Raw genomic sequence first — 25662 nt, 5'->3', positions numbered from 1 at the left:
TCACAGTACAAAACAGGTCAATATTTAGAAGATCTTATTGTAAATTTGATGAGCAGTGCAGGAATATGTTGATTTATTTTCACAAAATGCTGCAGCACAAAGTGAAGTTAACTCTGGCTGTGACCGACGCAGAGTTTCGAGGAAGCACGCCGGACAACACGCTGGGTTCTGGTGCCGTTTCTCCAGAAAGAGGCGACACGCCGCTGCCTCAATCTGAGCTCGACCCAGATTCCCTGAGAAGCGGCCTCAGAGATTTCCTCCAGGAGCTGCGGGACGCACAAAGAGAAAGGGTAACACACTTGCAGCTCAACAGCAAAGCCTCACGAATTATTATTGTTTTTTAATTTCTTGGAAATATTTTGTTTTGCTGATTTCGCAGGATGACGCTCGCTGCCAGCTGGGGGTCCTGCAGCGGGAGCTGGAGGAGCTGAAGGGGGAACGTGGCTCTGCTCAGAGCCGCTTCTCTCTGCTGCAGAGCTCTTTGCAGGAACTGCAAGAAGGTTCAAGAAATATAGGGCTGCAACTAACTAATCAATTAATATATTGATTATTCTCATGCTTAATCAGATGAAAAATGTACACATTCTACAGATTTTTTATTTAGTCACTGAAGTATTTTTGCACAGTATTAGCAATGGATTTAAAGGTCTTTATGTGCCGTACAATGGCTGCTGGAAAAGAGAAGGGCTTTGTGGTTGATTTACCATTCAGATTGTTGGTTGTGCAGGAGGCCTTTCTTCTGCTTTTCTAACATGAACCATTATTTAAATGTGCATCTGTGTAGCTGAGTTGGGGGCGTGGCCAACAGCAGCTCATTTAAATTTAAAGTGACAGGAAACAGCTGGCTCTGAAAGGAGCTCACAACAGGCAGAACTGACCAGACTAAAATCTAATTATCTGTTTTGTGTAGACCATTATTTCACCTTTACGATGAAATAATGCTCAGAGTTGGTTAACTCCTGCGATGTTTCATTCAGTGAGGCGTGGGCTGGATGAGCGTCTGACCACCACTCAGATCCTGCTGCAGCAGCAGGAGGAGGCGGTGAGGAGAGGAGACAGAGACAGGAGAGCCCTCTCCGACCGGGTGAAGGAGTTGGAGCGATCGCTGCAGTCCTCGGAGGCGGATAAGAAGCACACCCAGGTAACACACTCTTCTTTACGCAATCACTCTCACAGCCGGGGATCACGGCCGACCTGCCGTCGCCATATGGCTGCACTCAGCAGTGGATTTATTAAAGTGAACTGTCAGGAGTTGGAATAACAACAGATGTCACCCTGTGCTGCCAACACCTTCCACAATGATTCACCTCCTGCACCACAGGAGGAGCAGACACAATGCAGCCCAGGACGAAGCAAACCCAACCAACGTGAACTCTGTGCTCCTCGCTCCTCTGCAGGATCAGCTGAACAAGCAGCGGGCCGCCGAGGCGCGTCTGGAGGCGGAGAGGAAGCGCCTGCGGGAGGCGCTAGAGGCAGCCGAGGCTCGGGCCACCAGGGTGGAGCTGGGGAGGCGCAGCCTGGAGGGGGAGCTGCAGAGACTCAAGCTGAGTCTGGGGGACCGTGAGGCCGAGAGCCAGACGTCCCAGCAGCGCCACGACGCTCTGATCAAACAGGTCTGCAGAAAAAGAAACGGATCTGCAACTCTGAAACGGCCGGAAGCAGCTTTACAGTCCAACGCAAACGTTTTTTAAATGTCTTTATCAGTCCGTCTCCAAGTCTGGCGCTCAGCGGAGCGGGCATGGATATCTTCTCTCCATCTTTCTCTGCACATTCCCTGTTCAAATATTAAAAAAGAAAAAAAAATATTTAGAATTTGGCTGCTTTTTACTCATTTTCTCTACATTTTTAAGAGCTTCCTGTCTATTCAACATATTCCCGTGTATTTTAATGACAGTGGGGACATGCTGATTTCAATTCATTTTAAACTAAATCAGTGACAATTCAAGACTTTGTCAGGATGTAAACTCGGTTCATGGATTGCTTTTGCATCTTCTACCTGCTGCAGGTTGCAGAGAAAGAAGCTCGTGTTTCCCAGCTGCAGAGGGACGTCGACAGGCTGAGTCAGAACCTGCTGAAAGCTCAGGAAGGTGAATCTGCTCTTAAGGAAAAGGCCGCCTCCCTCAGCCAGACCCTCCAGGAGGTGACGGCCTCCCACAGCGGCACGCAGAGCCGCCTGCTCGCCCTGCAGAAGACGCTCGGCTTGGCTGAGCAGGACAAGAGGCTCCTGCAGGTTCGTGGATCCGATTGAAGGAAGGCTGCCTGTGAACAAACGGTTAATTGTAATTTGATGGATGTTTTGCTTTGATTAGGAGCGACTGGATGAAGCACGGGCAGCGGTGGCTGAAGGGAAGAGAAACATGGCTGCCCTTACTGAACGCGTGCAGAACCTGCAGAGTGAGCTGAGCCAGAGCGAGCTGCGGCGAGAAGAGCTGGAGGCCGAGCTCAGCAGCACCCAGGAGGTCGGAGAGATTAGCTTCTCTTACAAATTTACTCCTCATGTCAAAAAAACACAACTTCACAGTTGCCCTGTTTCCATTGAAAGAGAAATGAAATAAAAATCACATGTGAAAAAGCTTGTTCACATGATAAATCATTAAAAACCATTTCAGCGACGAATGTAAACGCATGAGATTATATTCATAATTCAGCCATGACGATCAGAGGAGACGTCGGCGTCTGATTCAGGCGTTGGAGTGACAAGTTGCTTGGACTTGGCAGCGACTATTTATGCGGCGTTTTGGAAAAACTGCAGTTTACAGAAAAGCTATGGATTCAAGTTCAAATGATGCACAACCTTTTGTGAATTGTCCAAAGCTCTGGTGGAGCCAGCTGTCCGAAAAAAACAAAAACAAACCATCATCCTCTTGCCACTTCCTGCCGTCGTCTTTGTCATTTTCGCCAGTAGTAACATCCTGTTGATCATGTGACTCAAATGCTTTTTACTGAGCGACGTTCTTCTATAAAGCAAATTTATTTTTGTAAATTCTTTATGGCTAATGAAGGTGAGTGACACAGAGTTTCTTCAGAAGAAGTACGAGTCTGCGTTCTCCTCTCAGGCTCTGCGCCAGCGGTCGGCCAGCCTTGTGGAGGCCCAGCGGAGCGTCCAGCTGGTCCAGACGGAGCGGGCCGTCGTAGAGGAGCGGCTGCGCGCGCTGCAGAGGGCGGTGGCTCTGCTGGAGACGGAGAAGAAGGATGCAGAGAGGCAGGCGGTCAGGCTGGAGAAAGACAAGAACGCACTGAGGAACACGCTGGATAAGGCAAGTCCTGGTTCACTTCCTCTCCAAGACGTGGCGTTCGGGTTTCTAACAGCTAAACGTGAACCACGTCAGGTCGAACGTCAGAAGCTGAAGTCCGAGGAGGGCAGCATGCGGCTTTCTGCAGAGAGGAGCCGTCTGGATCGCTCGCTGAACACGGCAGAGCAGGAACTTCAGGAAGCGCAGCAGCAAATACTGATGCTGCAGGTGAGGATGAGGCGCAACAACAGATTCATCAGAAATGAAACCAATAAGCAGAATAAAGCTTCACCAAACTGCTGCTAAGCAGTGACTGCAGGAGGGAAGGCTGGGCACCTGGCGTAGCAATTAAATCTCAAATATTTGTCGCACCAGAGCCAACTTCAGACTTTTAACTGATTTTGTTTTTCATGCTTCCTTTTCTAAAAAAGAAATTACAAATGACAGGAAATATTTTCAAAAAATGGCTTTTATTTCAATCTATCATTCTGTGATGTGTGTGTTATGGAGTATGAAGGCCAGGTGAGAAGAAATGTGGTTTAATTACGAGAAAACCGTCATAATATCAGAGTAAAGACAATTTTAGCAGAAAAAGTCTTAAAATTACAAGAAAAAAGTTGTTTTAATGGAAAAAAAAAAAGCTTGTATATTTTATTTTTTTTATTTTTTGTGCTGGAGTTCTCATAAAGTAACTACTTCATTCTCCTAATATTAAGACTTTATTCTCATAATTAAAGAATAAAAAAAATCTGCTGATATTCTAAAGATTCGCCTTGAGTTGAACTGAAGCTTTAAAACATGCTTGTGAAACAAAATGGCCGCCCACGGGGTGCTGACATCACACTGAATGATCAAAACTCAAAAAGTGCATTGGCAGGAAAAAAGAAAATTCCAAATTTTCCAAAAAATTTAATTTTCACCAAAAATATGATTGATTGATCAAATCGATTCATCGCACAGCTCTAGTGGAAATCTCAGCTGGCTAAGGAAAAGCAAACAAATGTTCGACGTTGAGAAAAATCTGCATTCTTACATCAGCTTTTTACACTTGGGAGGCATATAATTATCCACTCACAATCTGCTGTGAAAAAGCAGGAAAAGAGGAGCTTTATTGTCCCATGTAATACAGACATCTGAGATCAATATGTTTAATATAAATGCTTGTTTTTTCTGTCAGTGTGCAAGAAAACATTTTCAAATTCTGCAGAAACTGAGTTTAATTCCTGTCATTTTTAGGTCATATTAACTTTTTTTTTTTAACCCACCACAGAAAGGCCACAAACAAGTGAATGGGAAAACTGCAGGAAGTTTTAGTGGAATTCAGAATCTATTAAGTTGTTGATTTCAAGGAGATTTAGTGCCTCAGACATTTCCTCATTTAGTCAAACGTTTCCCAGGCTGCAGAAATGTTTGTGAGGGGAAACTATACCAGTTAAAGAAACCTCAAAAAGACAATTAGTATTGCATTTTTGTTTATTCCTGGAATCTGAAAACTTTCTTTGTGCAGGGGAAAGAGAAAGTTTAGACACCACCTTGTAATGACGGTAGATCCTATCAACTGAAAACAAGCAGTTTGTTAGAAACGATGAAAGTGTGGGAATGAGTTTCCTTGTGGCAAAACATTGTATTTTATCTTATTATCAAACAATTTAGACATCAGTTTGATGTGACAACAACTAGTTACAGACGGTCAACCTCAGCTCATGTTGAAATAATGATTTAAAAGGCATCAATTGTACGTTTTGGATGTTTTTATGCTTCCATTTGGATCTAAAATGCTTCTTAAAAAAATCCCAGATGCTTAAAAAACACTGAGTTGCTGTTTTTACAATAGGTTAATGTTATTTTGTGTCTGGAAAATGAGCTGTTTCAAAAACCAGAGTCACATTAGACTTATGTGCCGTTACCTAGCAACACCAGGACAGCAGAGCCCGTCACCTAGCAACCCAAGAATGTCACTTTAAAATCCTGCTAAGGATTTAAAGTGACAAGACGCCCAAAAGCAACTCAGACTAAAATCAGACTAAAATCTTAATAATCTAAGAATTATTTTGTACAAAAAACGTAATAAACATGTTTTTTTTTTTTTATATAGCCCATTCCTAACCTGTTGAAGAAAGTACAATAGGTCATCTGTAAAAACACTCCGTGCGGATTAATTGGATCACTTCATGGGTAAATGGACGCCACGTTTCCTATCGTTTTGACTTCACGTTGGCCTCCTGTGTGTTTTCTCCTGAGCAGACGCAGCTGGCTGACATGGAGCACTCACACAGCCTGTGTGAGAGCTTGGTGCAGCAGCGTGACGAGGTCCAGCGGGAGGCCGAGAAGATGAGGAGCAGCCTCCGGGATGCGGAGCGGACGCTGGGCACCAGGGAGCGAGCTCACCGCCACCGGGTCAAAGGCCTGGAGGAACAGGTGCCCGAGGGCGTCTTCGTTGTTTTCCACGGAAAACAATTGCTTTATTTGCAAATTTATACGCAGGACACGCAAAAGCACAGCAGCTGCTTCTCCAAAAATAAAAAACAAGTACACAGTCCAAACTGACACGTTGCTAAGACAGCTTAAAGGGAAACATAACAGATGTCTAATGGGCTGAACCAGCCTCTAAACTGGGTAAAGCTGGGTACTGATTATGTCGTAAAGCCTAACGGATCCTCATTGTTCCAGCTTTGTAAACATTCTGCCACTTTCATCTACCCTGCTGTTTCCAGACACTGAAACCCAGAAATATAAAACCTGTCTTTCAAAACCGTTGTGGAAACCAGACATTACCTGTAAGTGTTACCAATCAGTGATCAGATTCAACAGGTAAAGGTGACACTAAATGCTTCCCAGTTGGGACTTTGACTCTTTAAAAACTGCAGAAGATGACTGAAACAGGGTCTAATAAATTAGCCGCAGTTGGAAACTTTTAAGATAGAAAGACAACAAAACTAGGAAATGATTCACTCACTGATCAACTTTTCAGTTTGCAAACAACACAGAGACTCCCTGTGTCTCCCACTCCAGGCTGGATTACAGATTATAGTCATGTGATCAATCCTTCAGATTAAAATGCCACATCTTTGTTTCTCACTTCAGGTTTCCACGCTGAAGGAGCAGCTGCAGCAGGAGATTAAGCGACGGCAGCCGTCTCTCCCGGCATCGCTGCTGTCCAAATGAGACGCAGCTCAGAGAGGAAGAAACTGATTCAGGGAAAACTCCTCGTTAATGTAAAAACTCTAACTCAAATTAATCCGTACTGTGACTCCAAACGCAGCTTACTGCGGCTGTGGAAATCATTTTTGGTTCTTGAGGTGCTTCCCTGACGCTTGGAGCAGCAACCGACAACCAAACGAAGCACAAACATGCGAGAATGCCTTAAAACCTCCAGCAAACCACTAATCGCTCTTTAAACATCTGGAATCGGTCCTGGCTGAACATCTTCTCAAACTTTCTGCTGGTTTTTATGAAAAAATTAAAATCGTTTCAAGATTTGTCTGCTGAGTTTGGACATTTGGCAGGATTTAAAATTTTTAAGATTATTTACAATCATTAAAGGACAAAGAATATGTATTTATAAGCACCATAAAGTGAAGTGCACTGTTTGTTCTCGTAGAGACAGATTTAACTAATTATCTAATGTTGGATTAAACCCTATTTTATAACTGAAACCCTGATTTTTATTACTTTACTGCGTTATTTTTTTAGGAGCCAGTATTATTGTCCACATGTAGTTTTTTCCTTGCTGTACGAACACTGACACACTGACGACAAACTACATCAGTCACATTTGAGTTTAAATATTAAAGCCATGTTTTCTGGAGAGTGCAAGAAGAAATGTAGGAGTGGCAGCATCATGCTGTGGGGATGATTTTTATCACATGTCCACATCAGCAGGGTTTCTCTTTTTGTAACAAGCATCGTCTTCGTTAGGATAAATAGATAAAATAAGTATGTCCATCTTAATACTTTTAGTACAGAAGGTAAAGATTAGAACTGCTTGGTTTGGTTTATATGTAAAATCTAAAATTGGACAAATACTTGCATGAGTTGGAATAAGAAGAGGAAAATCTTAAAAAGAGCTTTAAGATCACCTTAATAATTTACAATAAAAGGTGAATTTGTTCTTCTGACAGTTTGTATTTTATTACATCTTTCACACAAACTACTGAACTACCTGCAGGATTCCTATGCAGTCTTTAAAACTCTGGATTTAATGGGGGGGGGTTTTCAGTAAAGGATCTGGATAAATATTAAAAAAAGAAAATTGGGAATTGAATATTTTTAAAGTATCATTATGTCCAGTAGGTGCAGTGATGTGATTCTCACATTGATTCGATTTAATTTGACATTATTTTATTTAGCAGTTATGCAGCCTTGGAAGACCCGAGTTGATGATGATCTAAATTAATGCACATTTTTCTTTTAAATGGATTATTTTACTACTTGTTTGGTCTCTACGGAGCCCCCTACAGGACATGGAGGAATTTGTTTTCTTTTGCGTTCTCTGGCAGTGACGTACTGATCAGTTCTTGCAGCATAATTGAATACTGTAAGCCTTTCTTGCAGTAATATAGCAGAAAGGCCTTAAATTATAGCCTTTCTGCTATAATATAAAGCATTTGCATGTTATAAGGGCCTAGTCAAAGTGCACAACCTCACACTGAGCAGCTGGAGTTTAAACATTTTATTTTTTTCAGTTTTTATGGTGACATTTTTACAAAGCAGTAGTACAGAGGCGGTGGTTGGACGGCCCTTCAGACCAATGATGCTGATGTTCTGCAGCATCTTGTCTCTCCTGATCATCTCTATTAATGACTGCTTTTCAACAAACGTACAGTACAAACACAAAATATGAGATTATTATGGCACAATGTTAAAGAAAATGATTTAAAAAAAAACAGGAATAAAATGAGTTTTCATGGTTTCATGTGCACCTCTAAAAGTTTTATAGCACCAGTGACTTGCATATCCGTCAGTGTTATTGTTGATCCCTCATAGTACACACAGGATCTACTGGGCAGACGTTAAAAAAAACAACAAAAATATTCAAAGTGCTTTTCGCACAAGAGTATGGAGCCGTACGGAGGAGTCGGGAGGGGAGAGGAGTCGGTATCCCGGCTGGCAGCGTTCCCGATCCGGATCAGCAGCCGCCGCAGCTTTTCCCGCAGCTTCCTCCGAGCGACGTGCACTGACCACTCAGCGCCATCACACCGCAGCGAGAGAACTGATCACGGCACAGATCCGCTGAAAGAAAACGCACACAAAGAGGTCAGTTCATCGTCTAAGACGCGCCAAACTCAAGGCCAAATCCAGCTGGCCATAAATAGAACTTCAAGATGCCAGATAATTCCTAGTCTGATTTGATCATCTTTTCGCAGTTTTCCATTTCTAATAATTTTTTATAATCAGTTGAATAAATTCATAAAGGTGAAATGTTATGCTTCCTGGAGTAGGTTAGGATAGCTAAATGGGTGATAAAAACACATTCATTAATTTTTTTTTAAGCAAAATAATTGTTAGATAATGAGAGTCTGGTCAGTTCTGACTATTTTGGGCATCTTGTCATTTTAAAACCAATTAAGCTGCTGCTGGCCACGGCCCCCCAACTCAACATTAACACTCATATGTGAAAGTGGCAGCAAACAGACGCGTAATTATACAACATTACATCTTTGAAAAACAGAAGTTGAGCCTCAAGAATGCAGCAAGTGGCTCCTGGTCAACAGTAAAACTTTTCCAGCAGCCATTGTACAGCGGTAAAACCAGCTAACCAAACGTTCTGGAGCCTTGCTGGGGTTGCTAGGTAACAGCGCAGTGTGACTCAACAATCGGGAGGTTTTTGAAACGGCTCATTTTCCAGACACCAAAATCATTAATACCATAAAATGGCTGGGTGGATTTAAGAACCCCTGCCCTGCATGCTTTAGATCTGCTTCAGCTCCAGCACACCTGGTTCAAATAACTGAATGGCCTTCCATGCAGCCATCAAATGCAGCAGAAGCCTGTTAATCAGCCATTCATTTAAGTCAGGCGTTTGGAAGCGCAGAGACAGCGCAGGGCGACTTGGACTTGGACCACTGGATTAAAGGAAGCAGTTTTGTGTTTCATTTGATGATTTGAAACAACTAGCATAAACTGTAGTCTAATGAAGCGCAGGCACTTAAAGACTTTACTGAGATCTAAAAGATAGATAAACATGAGGTTTTATCTATCTTGTGTTAAAAGTGGTTGATCTCTGATTCATTTCCTGAGTGTTCCTGCTGATGAATGTGGCTCGTTTCACTAAAGAAGGTCGTTGCAGCCCCGTGGGACACATGGGTAATTTCTGGAGCAAAAAAGTTTTATTATCCCATTACTGTGCAGTTTGCGGTTCAGTCAGTGATGTCAGGATTTTCTACTCTGCAGCTCTGGACTCACCTCTGAGCAGTTCCTCATGTGCGCACACGGTCCTCATGCAGATCTCCTTGTTGATGACGTAAACTCGTCTCAAACTGAGCAAAGACACAAGGATTAAACATGTTTGTTTTTTTATTTAGATCTACATGATGAGAAAGCAGGAAATTGCTGAGATTATTTTATTTTCCTGTGTTTCATCTACTGCTGTACTCAAAAATATCAGTTTGTTTAAAATACCAAATATACTTTAAATATTGGCTTTCATTTCCTTTTCCCAAAATGCATTGGGAATATTGCACTTTGTACTCCAACTTCAATATGAAAAGAAATGTATCAAATTTGTTTTCAAATATGTGAGGAAAAATAAAATAGTGTTTCCATTCCTGTGAAACACTGTACTAATATTTAGATTAAAAAAAATATGGAGCTAAATTTTGTTCAAAAATTTGAACAAAGTTTGTTCAAAAGAAGAAGAAAAAATCCAAACTGAAAAAAAAATTAGACTAAATAAAAGACAAAACTATGTTTTAGTTTCAAGGTTTTTTTTTTCCACATTCAATTATTTCCATTTCTTTTGAACAAACTTTATGGCCCCAATTTAGCTCCACAGAATAAGAGCTCCTTCAAATGTTTGTTTCATGGAGTTACCAAATTCTAGGAAATGTATTCTGGCTCTGGACAATTTAACTGCGTTCCATAGTTTCTTCATTGCTTGGTTCTACCTCAGAAACTATATGCTTGATGTAACCCCACAAACTTTGTTTTCCTTCTCCTTTTTTGACTAGAGTTTATTGGTTGTTTTCCATTTATCAATCACATACAAAACAAAGAACAGAACAACTGTTGGCAGGAGGAATTACTTACATTCTAACAAAGATAAACAGTTTCAGGCAGGAAGGAGCATTCACATTTACTTTTCAATTACCCACAAGCTTTGTTTTATTGGATTAAGGTCTGGGCTGACCATTCTAAACAAACTTGTTGGCTTGGAACCAGTATGCTGCTTCTCACTGGTCCGTTGGAGGTCATTTGTCTCATTTTAAGGGTATTTCCATTTTCACATATATAGCAACATGATCTCTTCAAGTGTTAAAGCATATTCATCAGACTGATCTGGCATAAATAGGCCTGAAACCGCAGGCTGGGATATGAACCCAGGAAACTCCTAATACAAGGCAACAGTGATACAAACTGTGCCACTATGCAGCACTATGCGTCATTTATATCTTTGAATGTTAACCACCATGTTTTTTCAACAATGGGACTTGGCCTGGCTTTATCTTAATATATTACTCACAGATAACTGTAAGCCTTCTTTGATTTACCTAAAGCTGAATCTTGGCTGAGTCTTTTTTTCCATTTTAGCTTTTCTTCAGTCTGTTAGATGGATAGTTTTTTTGTTTTCTTCCATATCTTTCGCTTCCAGTTTAAAGCATTTTAAGACCATAACACATTTCATGTGTTTTGACCTTGCTGTCATTCAGTGAGGTCAGTGAGTAGTTTATTACTCTACTACAATAGAGTACAATACAATGTAATACAATGTAATACAATACAATACTCTTTGCTTTGTAGAAATATAATCTATATTTAAAAAGACTGACTGATCTGGTTTCATCACGATGAAACCAGTCGACACTAATTGTTCTTTTTTGCTAAGTTTGTTTGTTTGTTTTAAATATCTGAAATACAGCCAAACTAGTGGCGTGACCTTTTCTGCTTTATCCACAGTTTCCGCTCCAGCTGTTGTACTCATTTTCTCCTTTAACTGCAAGTCGTTTTTTATTTTTAAGCAGTTAGGCACAGTGACGAAAACCTGAAACTGCTAATGTTTAAGCTAACACATCGTTGCTAGGTAACCAGTGAGCAGAGACTTGACGCCACCAACCTAGCTTAGCTGATTTAATTCCCTTGAGGTAGTTTATTTTATTTTTTTTTACCAGTTTTGCTTTTGTGTTCCATTTCTAAGTCTGCCACTGCTATATCTTCGTTAGAATGACACTATTGTAATTGCCATACCTGTTTGTGCTTACTTTGACTAAATACAGTAAAAAAAAAAAAACAGCTTAGCCGACCCTATGGTTGAGCAGCTAAAGACGTTCCTCTCATAGACATAATATGACATATACAATATAATATTATGTCTATGGTTCCTCTGCTTACTTCTCCCAGAATGCCATGCGGTTCAGACTTTTATTTTGAGCACAGCTAAAAACATAAACGTCCCGTTTTCTTGCGCTGCTATTATGGATGACTGATTCTGACATAACTGGCAATAAACAAATAATAAATATTTAAATATTTAATAATAAAAAATTTAAAGTATTTCATGTGCCAAATATTGCATCCAATAAATAAAAAATAAGAACTTTCCCAACTTTTTTGATTGAAAAAAAGTGTGACGTAATTTAATATTTATAATTTTCAAAAGCATTCATTTGAATGAGCTATTATTTAATTCTCCATTTTATTTCCAATCTTCTGATTTTTATTAATTATCTTTTAATTTTTTTCATATTGTGTATTTATTTAATATTATATTTTTAACTTACTGTTCAGATTCAGAATTTATTTATTTTACTTTTTTTTAAATCATGCATTGATTTATTTCCTCCTCTATTTCCTCTGCAGCAGGAGCACGGTAACCTCAGTCAGTGTGGGATGAGCCTCTTTATTTCTAAGAACTATCTCTACCTGTAGAAGCAGAGGCTGTTCAGACACTGCTTGCATGGTTTGTGGACTGAGTAGAGTCTGGTGCAGGGATACTGCTCCTCTCTGCAATCTGGGAATCAGACAACAAAATAAAAATCAGTTCTTCGCTCTGCCACAACCAGCTGCCAGTCCTCTCTGCTGTGCAGCTGTCTTACCGAGCGGTCCAGGCTCCGTGGGCTCCGTTTCAAAGGTCGGATCTGGAACCCAAACACAGCAAAGAAGCACGAAACACTGGTGTTTAGGAAAGTCTTGCGTCGAAGGTGGCAGGATGAGGATTCAGCGGGTTTACCTGACTTCTCCGGAAAGACCGCAGGCTCAATCTGGACTTGCTGCTGGTAGGATCCGGGGAATGGCTCTGGGTTCTGGGTTTCTGCTCCAGAAAGTTAAGAATATTTCATCATTCTTAACACCTAAAGCGGAAAATCTGAAGAGCATTGAGAGGATTTTACCTGAATAATACTCATATGAGTCTGTGAATTAGAAGAGAGAGAAACATTTTGTGAGATCAAAACCCAAAAATAAAAGCGATATGAAAGAGAGTGCAAACAATTATGGCGAGGATGTATTAAATGACTTAATCTCTAGCATGTTTACATCTAGTATATCAGTAGAGTGAACTGAAAACAGCTGCGGCACGGCCGGTAAACAACAACAGAGAGAACCATGGAGGCTTGGTGAAACATCAGAGGGCAGCGGAGGATCAGGAACAGATGTGCTGAGCTTCCACAGCGCAACTCAATATTCTCAGAATAAACTCACCAGGGAAGGGAACCTGTTCCTGGTACTGGGCCTGAGCAAGCACGACTGGTTCAGACAAATATAAAAACAACATAAAAAAACAGGCAGATGTTAGAAACACTTCCTCTCCTTGTCATTTACTTTATGAGATGTTTATTCACGGAGCGTTCTCTCCTGTTATTAAGCAGCGAGTACAGTTTCTAACTTTTAATGATGTTGCACACTGAATCTTCTGCTTGTCTAAAGTGAAGACTTTAGACAAGCAGAAACCCATTTGTCCCCCTTTTATGCAACACATTTAATTAGAAGCAGATATAATTGAGAATAAACTATAAATTGATAGTCTATCAAAGAAAAAGATGGGGAAGGCTTCATTATCCTGTTTTAAGAAGAAAACAGGTCCTAACAGTTTCAAATGGTCAGAAAAATGACTGTGCAGTTTTCTAAAAAAGTATTTACCCCTTTACAGATTTAATTGTTGTTTTTTTTATCCAATCTTGTCACACTTTAATGTTTCAGATCATTACATACATTTTAATATTGGACTTAGATTTTTTACAAGTGTACTTATTTTCCTGCCACATAAGCATAAGTTCACCAACTGATGACTTGAAATTCTCCTTTAAAATTTAATTCCTTTTGTCTTTTGTCTCATAAGTTCACTGAATATTTTACCCCAGTCTTGAATCAGCAAGTCTATTTTTAGTAAAACTGAGTGATTTTGAACATATCACAATACAAACATTTCATATCAGTCGATATCGACAACTTACCCCAAACTTTTATTTTGAGTCAGGAGTTACCTTTGGTTTACTGAATAGGAGCTAGTAAAATCATAATCTGTGTCTGATTTTAAAATGTGCTTAGCAGTCTAAAACAAGGTTGTTCAAAGTGGGGGCCGGGGGCCATCTGTGGCCCCTGGAATGAGTTTTTTATTTTTTTATCATGATTCAAGAATAAATTAGAACAAAACTATGACTTGCAAATCAAAATCTGCTGACCAACATGTTAGTTGCAACACAATGTGGTCACAATTTCCAAGCTTTCTGTTGACTTTTTGTCGTCATGGTAAATACTAGCACATCGACTCATTGACGAGTCGATGTGCTAGTATCGACAAAATACATTTTAATGTGCTAGTACACTATCAGATACACTATCGGGTATCTGATAGTGTACCCGATCAGATCCGGGTACACTATGGTGCACCCGAATCTGATCTTATTTGCTGTATTAAAACTTGGCTAAATACAGTAGTTTTAAATACAGACTGACCTAGATCCTGTTTTTTATTACTGAGAACAGGCAAATTATTTTTTTCAGTTTTCTTCAACCGAGCCCAAAATAATAAGCAAACTGGATGGCTTTCAAAAATCATTTGAGGTTTTGGGGAGAGAAAAATCTGATAATTTGTTTAATTAACATAGCTTGTGCTCAGTTTATTGTTGAGTAGGTGAAAAAAAAACTATTGCGCCAACATTTGGTGAATTTAGTTTTTAAAATGCATTTTTTTGACCTGTGAGTAGCTTTGAACTATGTGACAAAAAGTTAAAAACATTTAAGTGGAACAAAAAAATCAAAAAGAAAAAATTTGTGTGGCGGATACAAAGTCTTTCTGCTACATACAGTGCCTCATTAAGCACATATAAATAAGACGTCCTGAGAAACATTTTGCAGATTCAGGGAGAAAAGTTTGGTGTTTTGCTTAGTGTAAATGCCAGCCTCTATTAATGTTGTAGTTTGTGTGAAAATTCAACAAAAATGCACGTAAAATGTTGCATTTTTCAACTTTTAGGTGTGATGCAGTTACCTGGCATGCAGATGAGTAGGAGGACTCTCATGGTCACTGGGAGGTAGACTGACTTTAACTGAGGAAAAGACGGAAACAAAGCAGCATGAGGACAAAAAAGTTTTCCTTTTGTCTCCCTTTCCTCCCTCCTTCTTCTCCTCCTCCCTCCGTCACCTTTCCAACCCCCCTGCCGCCGCTCTCTCCCCTCACCGGCCTCACGCAGACACTGAAAAAACTTACAGCGAGTTTTTCTTTCTTTTTCCTCGCTGTCAAAGCTGCATTCCAAGAAAAGAAACAGAAGACCCCCTTAAATCCCACCCCCACCCCATCTCCCTGTGAGTTTTCTTCATCCCTCCCTCCCTTTCTTCCTCTCTGTCTCTACATCCTTCATTTCCCTTCTGTCACACTCACTGGTCATTTCCTCGAACCCTTCCCCCTCCTCTCTCTCTTTTCCTTCTTCTGTCCTCCAAGAAACTAAAAAAGCTCAAAAATGGGAGCCTAAAGCTCCCTTGGAGAAGCACAGAAAATATAAATCAGACTTTTTTGCACACGTTAAAAGTCCTACTCTTGATTTCCAGACTGAAACTACTTTATGAAAAATATGATTATTTCCCCCTCAACTACAGATCTGCACATTATGCATCCCACCCTCTGACTGAAACAATGGACTGCAGTGTTTATGTCTTTGTGCACCAGCATAACACACAAACACACAAACCCTCTGCTCCTTTTCCTGCATCATGGTGGCTATCAGAAACCATATGTTTTCTCAGCACACATCTGGGAGCAATTAGCCCCCCTCTCTCCACACTTCAGTCCTCCACTTTCAAGCTACAGAGACCCCCAGGCCGCCCTCCACCCGCCATCCTCCACAAGCTGAGGACAGCAACAGGAGATGCTCGGCTGGCATCCATTTGAGTTTTTTTGGAGTCCAGTTACAAACAAAGACAACACATTTCCAACTTGCAATGCGCCCTCATTGACCCCCAGGAGAGCAGTTTTTTTTTTTTTAAACTTAAATTTTCTCTTCGCTCATCTTCCTTGTCGCTGGTAAAAAAACAAATCACGGCCAACATACCAACTTTGAACATCCATTAAAACAGAATAACCCATCATTTATTGATCCACAATAATTTCATATCTGTTTTTAATTCAAGTAAATTCTTCTGGACAAATTTAATTACATCAGTGTTGAGCATAAAAGAGAAGCAAACAGACATTTAAATGCGTTTGTGAGCTTTGACCCAAATCTCTTACCTAACTTTGGTTCGGTTATCTTCAACCTCTGCCGGCGCGGATGCCTCCTGTGAAAGCAGGAGAATCCTGCAGCTCCTCACTGAACCAGCCCACATCAGCAATCCCCTCCTCCTCCTGCTCCCACCCCCGACCCAGACACCAGCGCTCCACAGACTGGCTAACGCTTACTCATTCATTTTAATCAGGAGTCGATCTGCACACGAACACAGTGCTGCATTTTAAACCATAACAAGGCTACAATCTTCAAAAACACCTAATGCAAATGAACTACTTTGAATAAAACACAACAATACGGTTTACAAGTGCATCTCAGTTGCTGACAATGTGAAGGAGAAGTGAAATTATTTCAAAAATTCAATTCAAAATTGAGACTTGCGCTTACTTCAATGCAAATTTTTGATGCACAAAAAGTCATTGCTAAAGAAGATGATAGTTCACAGACAAAGCAAATTATTGGAAAATATAGTGGAAGGAAAACATTTTGATTGAAGCAAATATCAATTGAGGGGGAAATTTGCAGCTGGAGGCAAAGCTTCTGGAGCCACAAATGAATCTAACCCAAATAGGAAGTGGAAAGTTCAGCAGCCATGTTGATTGAAATTTGTTTTATTTTGACTCTGAAGCGTGTCGTATCCATCTGCTGACCTCTTATGCTCGCATTGGTGACTAAACAATAAAAATGATTATGGATGCACTAATATCAGCTCTACTTATCGGCTCGATACCCATGCATTAAAAAATGAACATCATCGGCTGATTCCGGTAAATCTGTGCGTCATTATACACTATGACATCTGCTCCACTCAGACTCTGTTCTTTAAAGACTGTGGGAGCAGTTTGGGAACTTTATCTGATCAGGAACTATTTAGTTAAGTGGTTCAGTTCCTAAAGTTGGGGAGTATTATTGAAGCTGAGGCCTCCTGGGACTGCAGCGCCCCCATGTGGTAGATACACCAAAAAAAAAAAAAGATTAAACAGTTTTTCCCCCTCACCCCTAAAAAAAACACCAAAAAAACAAATATGGTAACTAAAGTGTTTAGGTGTAGCACTGTCAGAGGACAGAAATAAAACTAACACTGCTGAATACTAGTATTAGCGATGCTCCACTGTTTCCCAGTGGGGCTTTTTTGTTTTGGGATTAAGGGATAAATTATTAATTTACACCTGTAACTATTTCCTTTTAAAATTTAGCTTGTTTTCTTGGAAACATGTTAGGAGATGTGAGCTGATCCTAAAAGATTACAATGTATCAGTAAGATTCGTTCAACCAGGGAAACTTGTGTTGCAGAATAATTCAACAAATCTTTCTACAAGTTTTTCTTAAAGTAAATATACTTTACCAGAATTAAATGTGTTGCACTGGGCACTTTATTCAATAAAGCACTTGTGGTGAGTTCAAAAACTAATCCTCGCCAGAGAAAACACAATATATCTGTTACCCACTGTGTCTACTCTGTAAAGAATTTACACCAAATTTAATCACATTGTTTTGGTTTTCTTGTCATTACTTGACAAACATACAGAAAACCTTTGAGATAACCAGTTACTAAGTTTATTTCATCCAGGATAGCTGCCTCATCTCTTGTCACTTTAAATCCAATCAAGCTGCTGCTGGCCACGCCCCCAAACTCAAGGTTTATACTCACTCGTTAAAATAGCTGCAAACAGTTGCTTCAAGTGGTTTCTTAAAGGTAAGTCAACAACAAAACACTCGTCTTTTCCATCAGTCCTTGTATAAGCGCTAAAACCAGCTGGCCAAACGTTTGGAGCCCAATTGGGGTTGCCGGGTAACGGGCTGGGCTCTGCTGCGGTTGCTAGGTAACGGTGGAGTGCCCGTTCATTGTGACCTAACGGCTCGTTTTCCAGACTCCTAACCGTCTGGCTGGTTTGGTCTGTTTTTATAACAGTTGAGACGCAAATGGAAGTATAAAAATATAAATTTGATATTGAAGAATTTAAATTAGTATGAGTTACAACATTTATTTTTTTCTTCAACTAATGTTCATCCGAAGATGATTTCAGTCCAACAGAACACACAAAAATACAAGTTGCTGCCACTTAAAGTATTTATTTTCCATCAAAAACAAAGAGTGCTGTAGGCAAGGAGGGAACATATGTACTGTTTGTCTTCATACAAGTGCAAAATATAGAAGGCGAAAACTAAGGAGTTTGGCTAAACATAAGAAAAAGCACTGGTCTTTCCACTTTAATGTGAAGCAAAGTGTTTCCCATGTACACAAACATCCACACAGTAGAGTTGGAGATAAAATCCTCTGCTAAGACTCAGACACACACTCTCTCCAGCATTCATACTGTACTTGTGCGTTTGTGTCACACCAAGTCCTCCAGCCACACACACACATCATGTGGTGTTTGAGATGACTGGTGTTCAGGCCTGTCAGACCTCAGAGAGCATTTTATAATCAATAATTTATCAATCAAGTTGTAGAAAAGGGGAGCAGAGGTTTCAAACGGCTGCTGCTTTCTTCTCCTTGTATGAGGCCATCATCTTCTTGATCTCAGCGATGGCTTTTCCTGGGTTCAGGCCCTGCCAACGAAAACAGAGGGAACATCCGTCAAATATAACCCTAACCCTGTATTTCAAATATCTTTCATTCACACGATAGTTAATAATACTGATTGTTTATTTAACCAGTTGAATGGACTCTAAATGACTTGTGCATTTTCACTGAGTCAGTAAAGCTCAGAGTAGTGGGATTTCTGCGTAACGATAAAAAAGCAGGAAGAAAAATGTCAGTTTAACTATAACTGATGTAACTTTCAGCAACAGTATTGTAATTAAATATTTTCTTTAATCAGGTTTTTCCTCGTACTAAATAGTCTGTAATTTTACTTCTTGGTTATTATTATACAATTTTCACTTGCATATTTGATCGTAAATAGAAAAAATAGTAAACTGTGACTAAATATTTTAACCTCCACAATGTGTGGACAGCCTAATGAACTGATTTAATAAATGCATGGCAGCATAGACGCAGCCTGACCTTTGGGCAGGTCCTGGTGCAGTTCATGATGGTGTGGCAGCGGTAGAGGGAGAATGGATCCTGCAGCTTGGACAGACGCTCCTCTGTGAACTCGTCTCGTGAGTCGATCATCCAGCGGTACGCCTGGGACCGAACGATACATATGACTCGGTTTTATGAGCTTCTTGAGACTACAATAAGACAACGTGGGACACACATACCTGCATGAGGACAGCCGGCCCGAGGTATTTGTCTCCATTCCACCAGTAGCTGGGACAGCTGGTGCTGCAGCAGGCGCACAGGATGCATTCATACAGGCCGTCCTACACACAGCAGACAGACAGATTCAGATCCCTGCCAGCCCTGGAAACCTGCTCTGTTTTCCTGAAGCAAAGGTGGAGCTTTACCAGCTTCTGTCTGTCCTCCACAGACTGCAGGTACTGCTCCTTCCCCTCCTTCGAGTCGTCCCTCTTCTTCAGGTACGGCTCGATGGACTTGTACTGGGCATAGAAGTTACTCATGTCCTGCAAGCAGAACGGAAAGAATATGGTGTAAAAACATTTCTGAATAAGTCCAAAATATTCATGATTGCATGATAACTGAGCTCAATCATTTCATTTTGTATGATTTATCATTTTTTCTTTCTCTCTCTTTCTACCAAAAACTGGATGATAAAGTTTCCAGTCTGAGGCTTTAGTTTCAACAAGCTACTTCTTTTTTGAAAGGCAATTTTGTTTACGGAAACTTCAAAAATTATTTTATTTGTTGTTTCTGAGATATTTCAAGATAATTTTGTATATTTCTTCCAGTTTCAGTGCTAAGTGTTCATTAGCATTTAAAGTGCATTGATATTTGAGAATGTGTTCTTGCATTGTTATGGCATAACCATTAGCTTACTTGAAAACAGTCTTAAGACAATAATATTATCATTTATCACAATAACTTCTGGGACAATTTATCGTCCAGTAAAATTTGTTTCAGTGACTTGCCTACCCTAGAATAAACGTGTTACAGTTGATGGGTTTCAAAGTGCAGGACGTTTTACTCACAGGCACCAGGTCCTTGACCACATACATGTGTGGAAGTGGGTAAATCTTGGTGGGCTTGCTGAGGTTGGTGTCAATCTTGTTGAGACAGGCGAGCGTGTTTCCTCCGTTGATGTTCATCGCACAGGATCCACAAATACCTGATAAAACAAAGTAAATGATAAAAAGGGATTAAAATTGATTTATGACATATTCCGAAGATAAAAACAATGCAATAAAAGGATTTTTCTTAGACAACTTATGTTTTACCTTCTCTACAAGAACGGCGGAAGGTCAGAGTCGAATCCATCTCATTTTTTATCTTGATGAGGGCATCAAGGACCATCGGCCCGCAACTGGGTAAAGAAATGCAAACTCAAAGTCAGAAAACTGGGCCGTTTGGTGGTATTGCTACCACCTTGACAACAAAGAGAATAGAGTCAATTAAATACTATTAGTTTAAAAAGTAAAAGAGGAGGACTAAAAACAAGCTGAGGATTGCGTTAATCAATAAATAAGCTGCTCAGGTGATATTCTTAGATAAAATAAATATTTTCAACAGATTAAAACAGATAAAAATGATAAAATTGAAGATCATCGAGAGTTCTGAGTTAATATTAAAATTCTGTGAGAAATTTTAAAAGGAAAATGTTTAAAACTTGCATATTCAATGCTGTAAAATGTTCTATTGGGACTGTTTCGATGAGATGGGTATCACTGGACCGGTCCAGTTCAGGCTATCTGAATACCTTAATTTTGGGGGGGGTGTTGCAGTATTCCCATCAAAACTATTTTGTTTTAAAGAATTACCAGTCCCATACAGTGTAATCTACTAGGTTTCCTTAGAGCAGAGGAAAACAGTGACAGCCTTACGTGTTGAGGTCGATCTCGTACGTCTGCATGCGGGGTTTGTCTCCAGGTGTGTCTGGGTCCCATCTGTACACCTGGAACTTCTTTATTCTGGGCTGAACAGCTGCGGCTGCAGCTGTCTGGGCGTACCGCACTGCCTGGACACAAGCACACAAAGAGAAATCATTTTAAAACATGTTTTCCTTCCTGAATATATCCATGAAGGAGCTACTACTAGCTATTTGTATTCTCTTTGTCATCCCAGAGAGCATTACTCAGCTTATATGCATTAGATTTTTCCTCTTCCCAACAACTATGCTTCCCACTGTCACCACATCCTTACTGCAAAGTCAGCTTTCTACCACTTCTCCTTTATAAACTGAATTCTAATGGATGATTCAACTAGGAGTGAAATAGTAATTATAACTGAATTTGGGTCTAAATGATTGTACTGCATTATATTGATTTGATTTCATTTTCAAGATATGATTTGGAGTTGTGTTTTAAAATGCATTGAACTGACATTTGTTCTATATTATTACGGTTTAGCGCTATATAAATTAATCAAAATGGCTACCTGAATATGAAAAATTGTATGGTTTATTATGACGAAGCTTTATTACCCAAAAGCTAACAGGCTAAAAATGCGGAAAAAGTGTCCGTCTTATTTCTTAACACTCTTTGGGATGTCGTGGTTTCACGTTAGAAGTTAGATCGTCATCATCTGATTTATAAAAGATAGCCATGCTACAACATATCTGTAGCTAACAGCTAAACCAAACAGTTTGTAAACTAGAATCCAGAACATAGACGGAACCTTAGCAGTTGAAAAAGCGGTGGTGCTTCAGCTCTAAATTAGCTAAACAAAGTGATGGCTTCCGACAATGATGACTGGAAGTACGTTTCTTCCACCGGTTGACAGCTTACCAGCAGTCCGGCAGGAGAGCGGAAAGCCAAAACACTGCAGCGGCTCAAGGACGTAAAGGTAGCAACAGACATTTTTACGGATCCAAGTTTCTCTTCTCTGACCTCCACCGGCTGCTAAGCAGCTTCCACTGCGACTGCGCCAGAAGCCTTTGCTGGGGCGCTGGTTTTGTTGGCCGTTGTGTCCCGATTTCATTTTAGCCTTGTCGCTTGGTTCACAAGAACATATTTAATTACTATTATATAACGTCATCTTTGTTAGATTCTTTTTTAGTTTTTATTCCGTACTGCATATCATTTTAAAATAAATGAATCATTATCGGAACACTTTAATTTGGAATCTTCACTGACTCCTTCCTCTGCTTCAGCTGTTAGGAAAACAAACGTACCTCTTCCAGCGTGACCCAGTCATAATGCTGCGTCTGATAATTAAACTCGCATAACAGTCTGTGCCCAGGTGGTGCGAAGTTAAGGTCATTTCAGACAGTTGTTTTGTTTTCTAACAAAAGAGGACGAATTGGGCCGAGCTGACGGAAGAGTATAATGGTATTTCTAACGTTATCTTGCTGGATCCGCAACCGTGGACCCGACAGATTCTGGAAAGTACAGGAACTGCTTAAACATGCGCGGGTGAGGCTCAGTCTATTTCCTGGAGCGATGATCCTATAGTTCATAAAACCCCATAAAATCTCCAGTTCTTTCATTAATTACATATAAAAGCATGCAGATTTACTGTCCGTTAACTGTTCTTATTGATCATTGTGCTTGAGATAAATGCCTTTCTCGCTGTTCGTCCACCAGCACTTCAGAGGGAGGAAGAACCGCTGCTACAAACTGGCCGTGCTGGCCGTCAGGAGGGCTTTCGTCTATGCCACTAAAAGTCGAAAGCTTAAGAAGCGCAACATGAGGACGGTGAGAGCCAAACACAACCCTTTGTTTAAAAAAACATCGATATACTGGTTTGTATGCAACCCAAGGTCAAATCTGAAATTTAAAGCTGCCATGCAAAGTTTTCTATGAAATCATTTGGCTGTAGATATAGTTTCACACACAACTACATATTTTGTTTATCTTTTTATGTTTTGTAATTTTTTTCATTTTGTAAATGACCTTCCCAAAGCTAACCTCAGTTCTCGCATCCTTTTGGTGACATCACGCTCTGATTGGCAAAATGCAACCAATCAGAGTACAGTATGCTCATTTGTATTTATTTTTTCTCCTGGGATGGACATATTTCTTTCTGACATACCCAGCAATGACTTTATATATTATAAAAAATAATATAGCCTTGTGAATGTAGTCCTTTAAGATGACTTTAAATTATCAAATATATTTCTTGCTGCCTCAGTTTAACTTCCACCACCAGACAGATTTGTAACAAGCCTTGTAATGCACCTAAACTGTAGTCTGTACCCTCACTGTCATTCTAGTCAACACCGGAAGAAACAAATAAGAGGAAAAATGTCATTGCTTCATAGCCAGAAATGAGAAGTTGTTTAGGTTTGCTGAAGTAGAATGAGCTCTTGCAGCATCCAGAGTCTCTGCAGCAGCAAAACTCAACCATCTACAGTGATACAAGCAGAATATGACAGCCTGATGGAAAAATAAACCCAAATAAGGATATTAACAGAAAGCAGATATGTAAAGTTGAACTCCTCACAACTCAAATGATTCAGATTCTACGTTTAAATCTGTCAAAAGTTGCTCATCATCTGGTGTAATTGGTATCAATGGAAGTCTATCAGCTTGAGTCTTGCACTTGTGATTCTGTCAACTTAAATATACAACAAATCAGAAAGTTAATTTTTTTCTTTAAGTGGTCTTTCTAGCTCTAAACCCCCTAAATGTATTGATATTTTATGGTTATTTAAAATTTTCTGGGTTTACTACAGCTTTTTCCACATACTATATCAATGTATTCCCTTTGTGTTGCTTTCAGCTGTGGATCACACGCATTGCAGCAGCAACACGAGAGCACAACATGAAGTATCCTATCCTCATGCACAACCTCAACAAGGTTTGTCGAATCGTGTCGCCACCCAGCTCCAACCACTGTGGTGTTCTTGCTTCCAGCTCTTCATGCTTCTTTCCTTCTTCTTCTTTCGTACAGTGCAGCGTTCAGCTGAACCGTCGTGTGATCAGCGACATTGCCATCACGGAGCCTCAGACCTTCCTGTCGCTGGCGAAGCTGGCTCGAGCTCGGCAGCAGGAAGGTTTCCGAGCGGCGCTGGGAGACGGCAAAGAGCCTCCAGGTGTCCTCTCCAGAGTTATGCTGCAATAAAAAGACTCACTACAGTCATGGATTCAAGGAGCTGTGTTGTTCAGAGACCTCAACCTCACTTTTGTCATTTCATCAGTATACTTTTCATATAAAATATCTTTAAAATTATATATTTCCTCATGTGCTGCTTCATCAGAAAGATAAAGTCAGACTCGTGTGTGTGTGTGTGTGTGTGTGTGTGTGTGTGTGTGTGTGTGTGTGTGTGTGTGTGTGTGTGTGTGTGTGTGTGTGTGTGTCAGTCATATGTCTCTCTTGTTGATAATCTGCCTTGGATTTCTGAAGAACTCTGATGTTTGTCACTGGATGAAGTAAAAAGTTTGTTCTTGAAGCAAAGTTAACATGGGAGTCTTTCAGTGCTGGGGTCCCAACACATGGAGATGTTTATTAAAAAAAAAAAAACTTTACAACAATACAGCAAAAAAGTGCCCAAAACACATGTCTAATGGATAATATGTTCACTCTTGCAAGACTGGGATTGTATTTGCAACCTGCAACTTCTGATTTGATGATTTTTGTTTCAGTGTATATATTATTTCTTGTGGTGAGAATGTCCATGTTTTATTCATTAAATTTTTTTATATAACAAGATTAAGCTTCTTATTTTAAATTAAGACTGCTTCTAATATTTTGTGCACAGTTTTAAAATATACTAATTCAGAACTACAAGAAAAACCTTTGTGCGTCAGTAGGTGGAGTCAAACTGAGGAATAGTATGAATATTGAATTTGGTGTAAGAATATCGATAATTTTAAGCTTCCACTCGTTGCCTTGAATGTGTAAAACAAAAGTTTTGACATTAACAAAGCTTTTGTTAATGTCTAGTTAACTAGAGGTGGGCAGATCGATCTAAAATATAGATCGATACCAAGTCTGTATCGGTCTCTAATTGATACTTTAGTTCCACATTCACTCTTGAATAACTTTTTTTATTGTGGTTTCACAACTTTACCATAAGTATGATTTTTCTTTGATTTGCTCTCAAGTTATATATTTTTTGTACTTAGTTAAAAACAGTGCACACAAATTTATTTTTCTATTGTTTCTGTAGTATTTTGTAGACACCTATACATTTGATCTAAATTTGCATATTAAACCCTAGGCTTCAAAAGAATAATTAAAAGCGCCTGAAGATCAGAGGTTTGATGATAAATAAAACCTGTGATATCTGATACTGGCACTGTATTTACTTGGTATTTGATGGATTAAAAATTCAAATTCAAATATATTTTATTGATCTCCAAGAGAAATTAAATAACTCATATTCAAATTCTTCAAACGTATATTATTATTTATAAAATAATATGGAGTATTGCACTCGTCTAGAGTAAACACGTGGATTGAATAGTAAATTAATTTAATTAATTAATAGATGCACACAAATCCGACCCAGTGATATTTTTTCTTTGGAGTTTTGTCTTTAAATGTGTATCTATCTATGTAACAACTGACTTTTCAAGCATGGAACAGCCTGACGCAATCAGAAGAA

The 25662-nt window shown here is 39.7% G+C and overlaps 4 protein-coding genes across 7 annotated transcripts in view; 2 read left to right on the top strand and 2 right to left on the bottom strand.

Annotated features, from left to right (window-relative positions):
• crocc (ciliary rootlet coiled-coil, rootletin) overlaps nt 1-7351 on the top strand; it is a 29422-nt gene extending 22071 nt beyond the window's left edge. For all 3 annotated transcript variants that reach the window (XM_088005614.1, XM_088005611.1, XM_088005612.1), the window contains exons 28-37: nt 133-290; nt 380-500; nt 978-1141; nt 1398-1613; nt 2006-2230; nt 2310-2459; nt 3057-3257; nt 3330-3461; nt 5478-5651; nt 6318-7351. In XM_088005614.1, coding sequence (XP_087861740.1) covers nt 133-290; nt 380-500; nt 978-1141; nt 1398-1613; nt 2006-2230; nt 2310-2459; nt 3057-3257; nt 3330-3461; nt 5478-5651; nt 6318-6398 — 1622 coding nt within the window. In that variant the 3' untranslated portion in view covers nt 6399-7351. The remainder of the gene's footprint in view (nt 1-132; nt 291-379; nt 501-977; nt 1142-1397; nt 1614-2005; nt 2231-2309; nt 2460-3056; nt 3258-3329; nt 3462-5477; nt 5652-6317) is intronic.
• Nucleotides 7352-7890: 539 nt separating this feature from the next.
• mfap2 (microfibril associated protein 2) lies at nt 7891-16212 on the bottom strand. 2 transcript variants are annotated; one of them, XM_015006701.2, is made up of 9 exons: nt 16114-16212; nt 14878-14935; nt 13089-13133; nt 12779-12799; nt 12619-12699; nt 12485-12526; nt 12312-12399; nt 9639-9712; nt 7891-8465 (listed from the first exon to the last, which is right to left on the bottom strand). In XM_015006701.2, exons 2-9 carry the CDS (start codon nt 14906-14908, stop codon nt 8362-8364), a joined length of 486 nt encoding a protein of 161 aa, XP_014862187.1. In that variant the 5' UTR covers nt 14909-14935; nt 16114-16212; the 3' UTR covers nt 7891-8361. The 2 variants fall into 2 exon arrangements, with proteins under 2 accessions (XP_014862187.1, XP_087861741.1); XM_088005615.1 differs by lacking the exon at nt 16114-16212 and adding an exon at nt 15097-15163.
• Nucleotides 16213-18165: 1953 nt separating this feature from the next.
• sdhb (succinate dehydrogenase complex, subunit B, iron sulfur (Ip)) lies at nt 18166-22056 on the bottom strand. Its single transcript, XM_015006705.2, has 8 exons — nt 21899-22056; nt 20996-21129; nt 20393-20478; nt 20147-20283; nt 19505-19621; nt 19319-19420; nt 19119-19241; nt 18166-18661 (listed from the first exon to the last, which is right to left on the bottom strand). Exons 1-8 carry the CDS (start codon nt 21968-21970, stop codon nt 18581-18583), a joined length of 852 nt encoding a protein of 283 aa, XP_014862191.2. The 5' UTR covers nt 21971-22056; the 3' UTR covers nt 18166-18580.
• Nucleotides 22057-22307: 251 nt separating this feature from the next.
• On the top strand, nt 22308-24762 carry mrpl20 (mitochondrial ribosomal protein L20). The gene is made up of 4 exons (XM_015006706.2): nt 22308-22525; nt 22697-22807; nt 23835-23912; nt 24006-24762. The coding sequence occupies exons 1-4, from the start codon at nt 22439-22441 to the stop codon at nt 24174-24176; spliced, it is 447 nt and encodes a 148-aa protein (XP_014862192.2). The 5' UTR covers nt 22308-22438; the 3' UTR covers nt 24177-24762.
• Nucleotides 24763-25662: the final 900 nt, after the last annotated feature.

The sequence above is a fragment of the Poecilia mexicana genome, unplaced genomic scaffold, assembly GCF_051168715.1.
Source record: "Poecilia mexicana isolate PSO_F unplaced genomic scaffold, ASM5116871v1 scaffold_5, whole genome shotgun sequence".
NCBI lineage: Eukaryota > Metazoa > Chordata > Actinopteri > Cyprinodontiformes > Poeciliidae > Poecilia > Poecilia mexicana.
The sequence above is the reverse complement of the archived record's forward strand: the minus strand, read 5'-3'. Positions and strand labels throughout refer to the sequence as shown.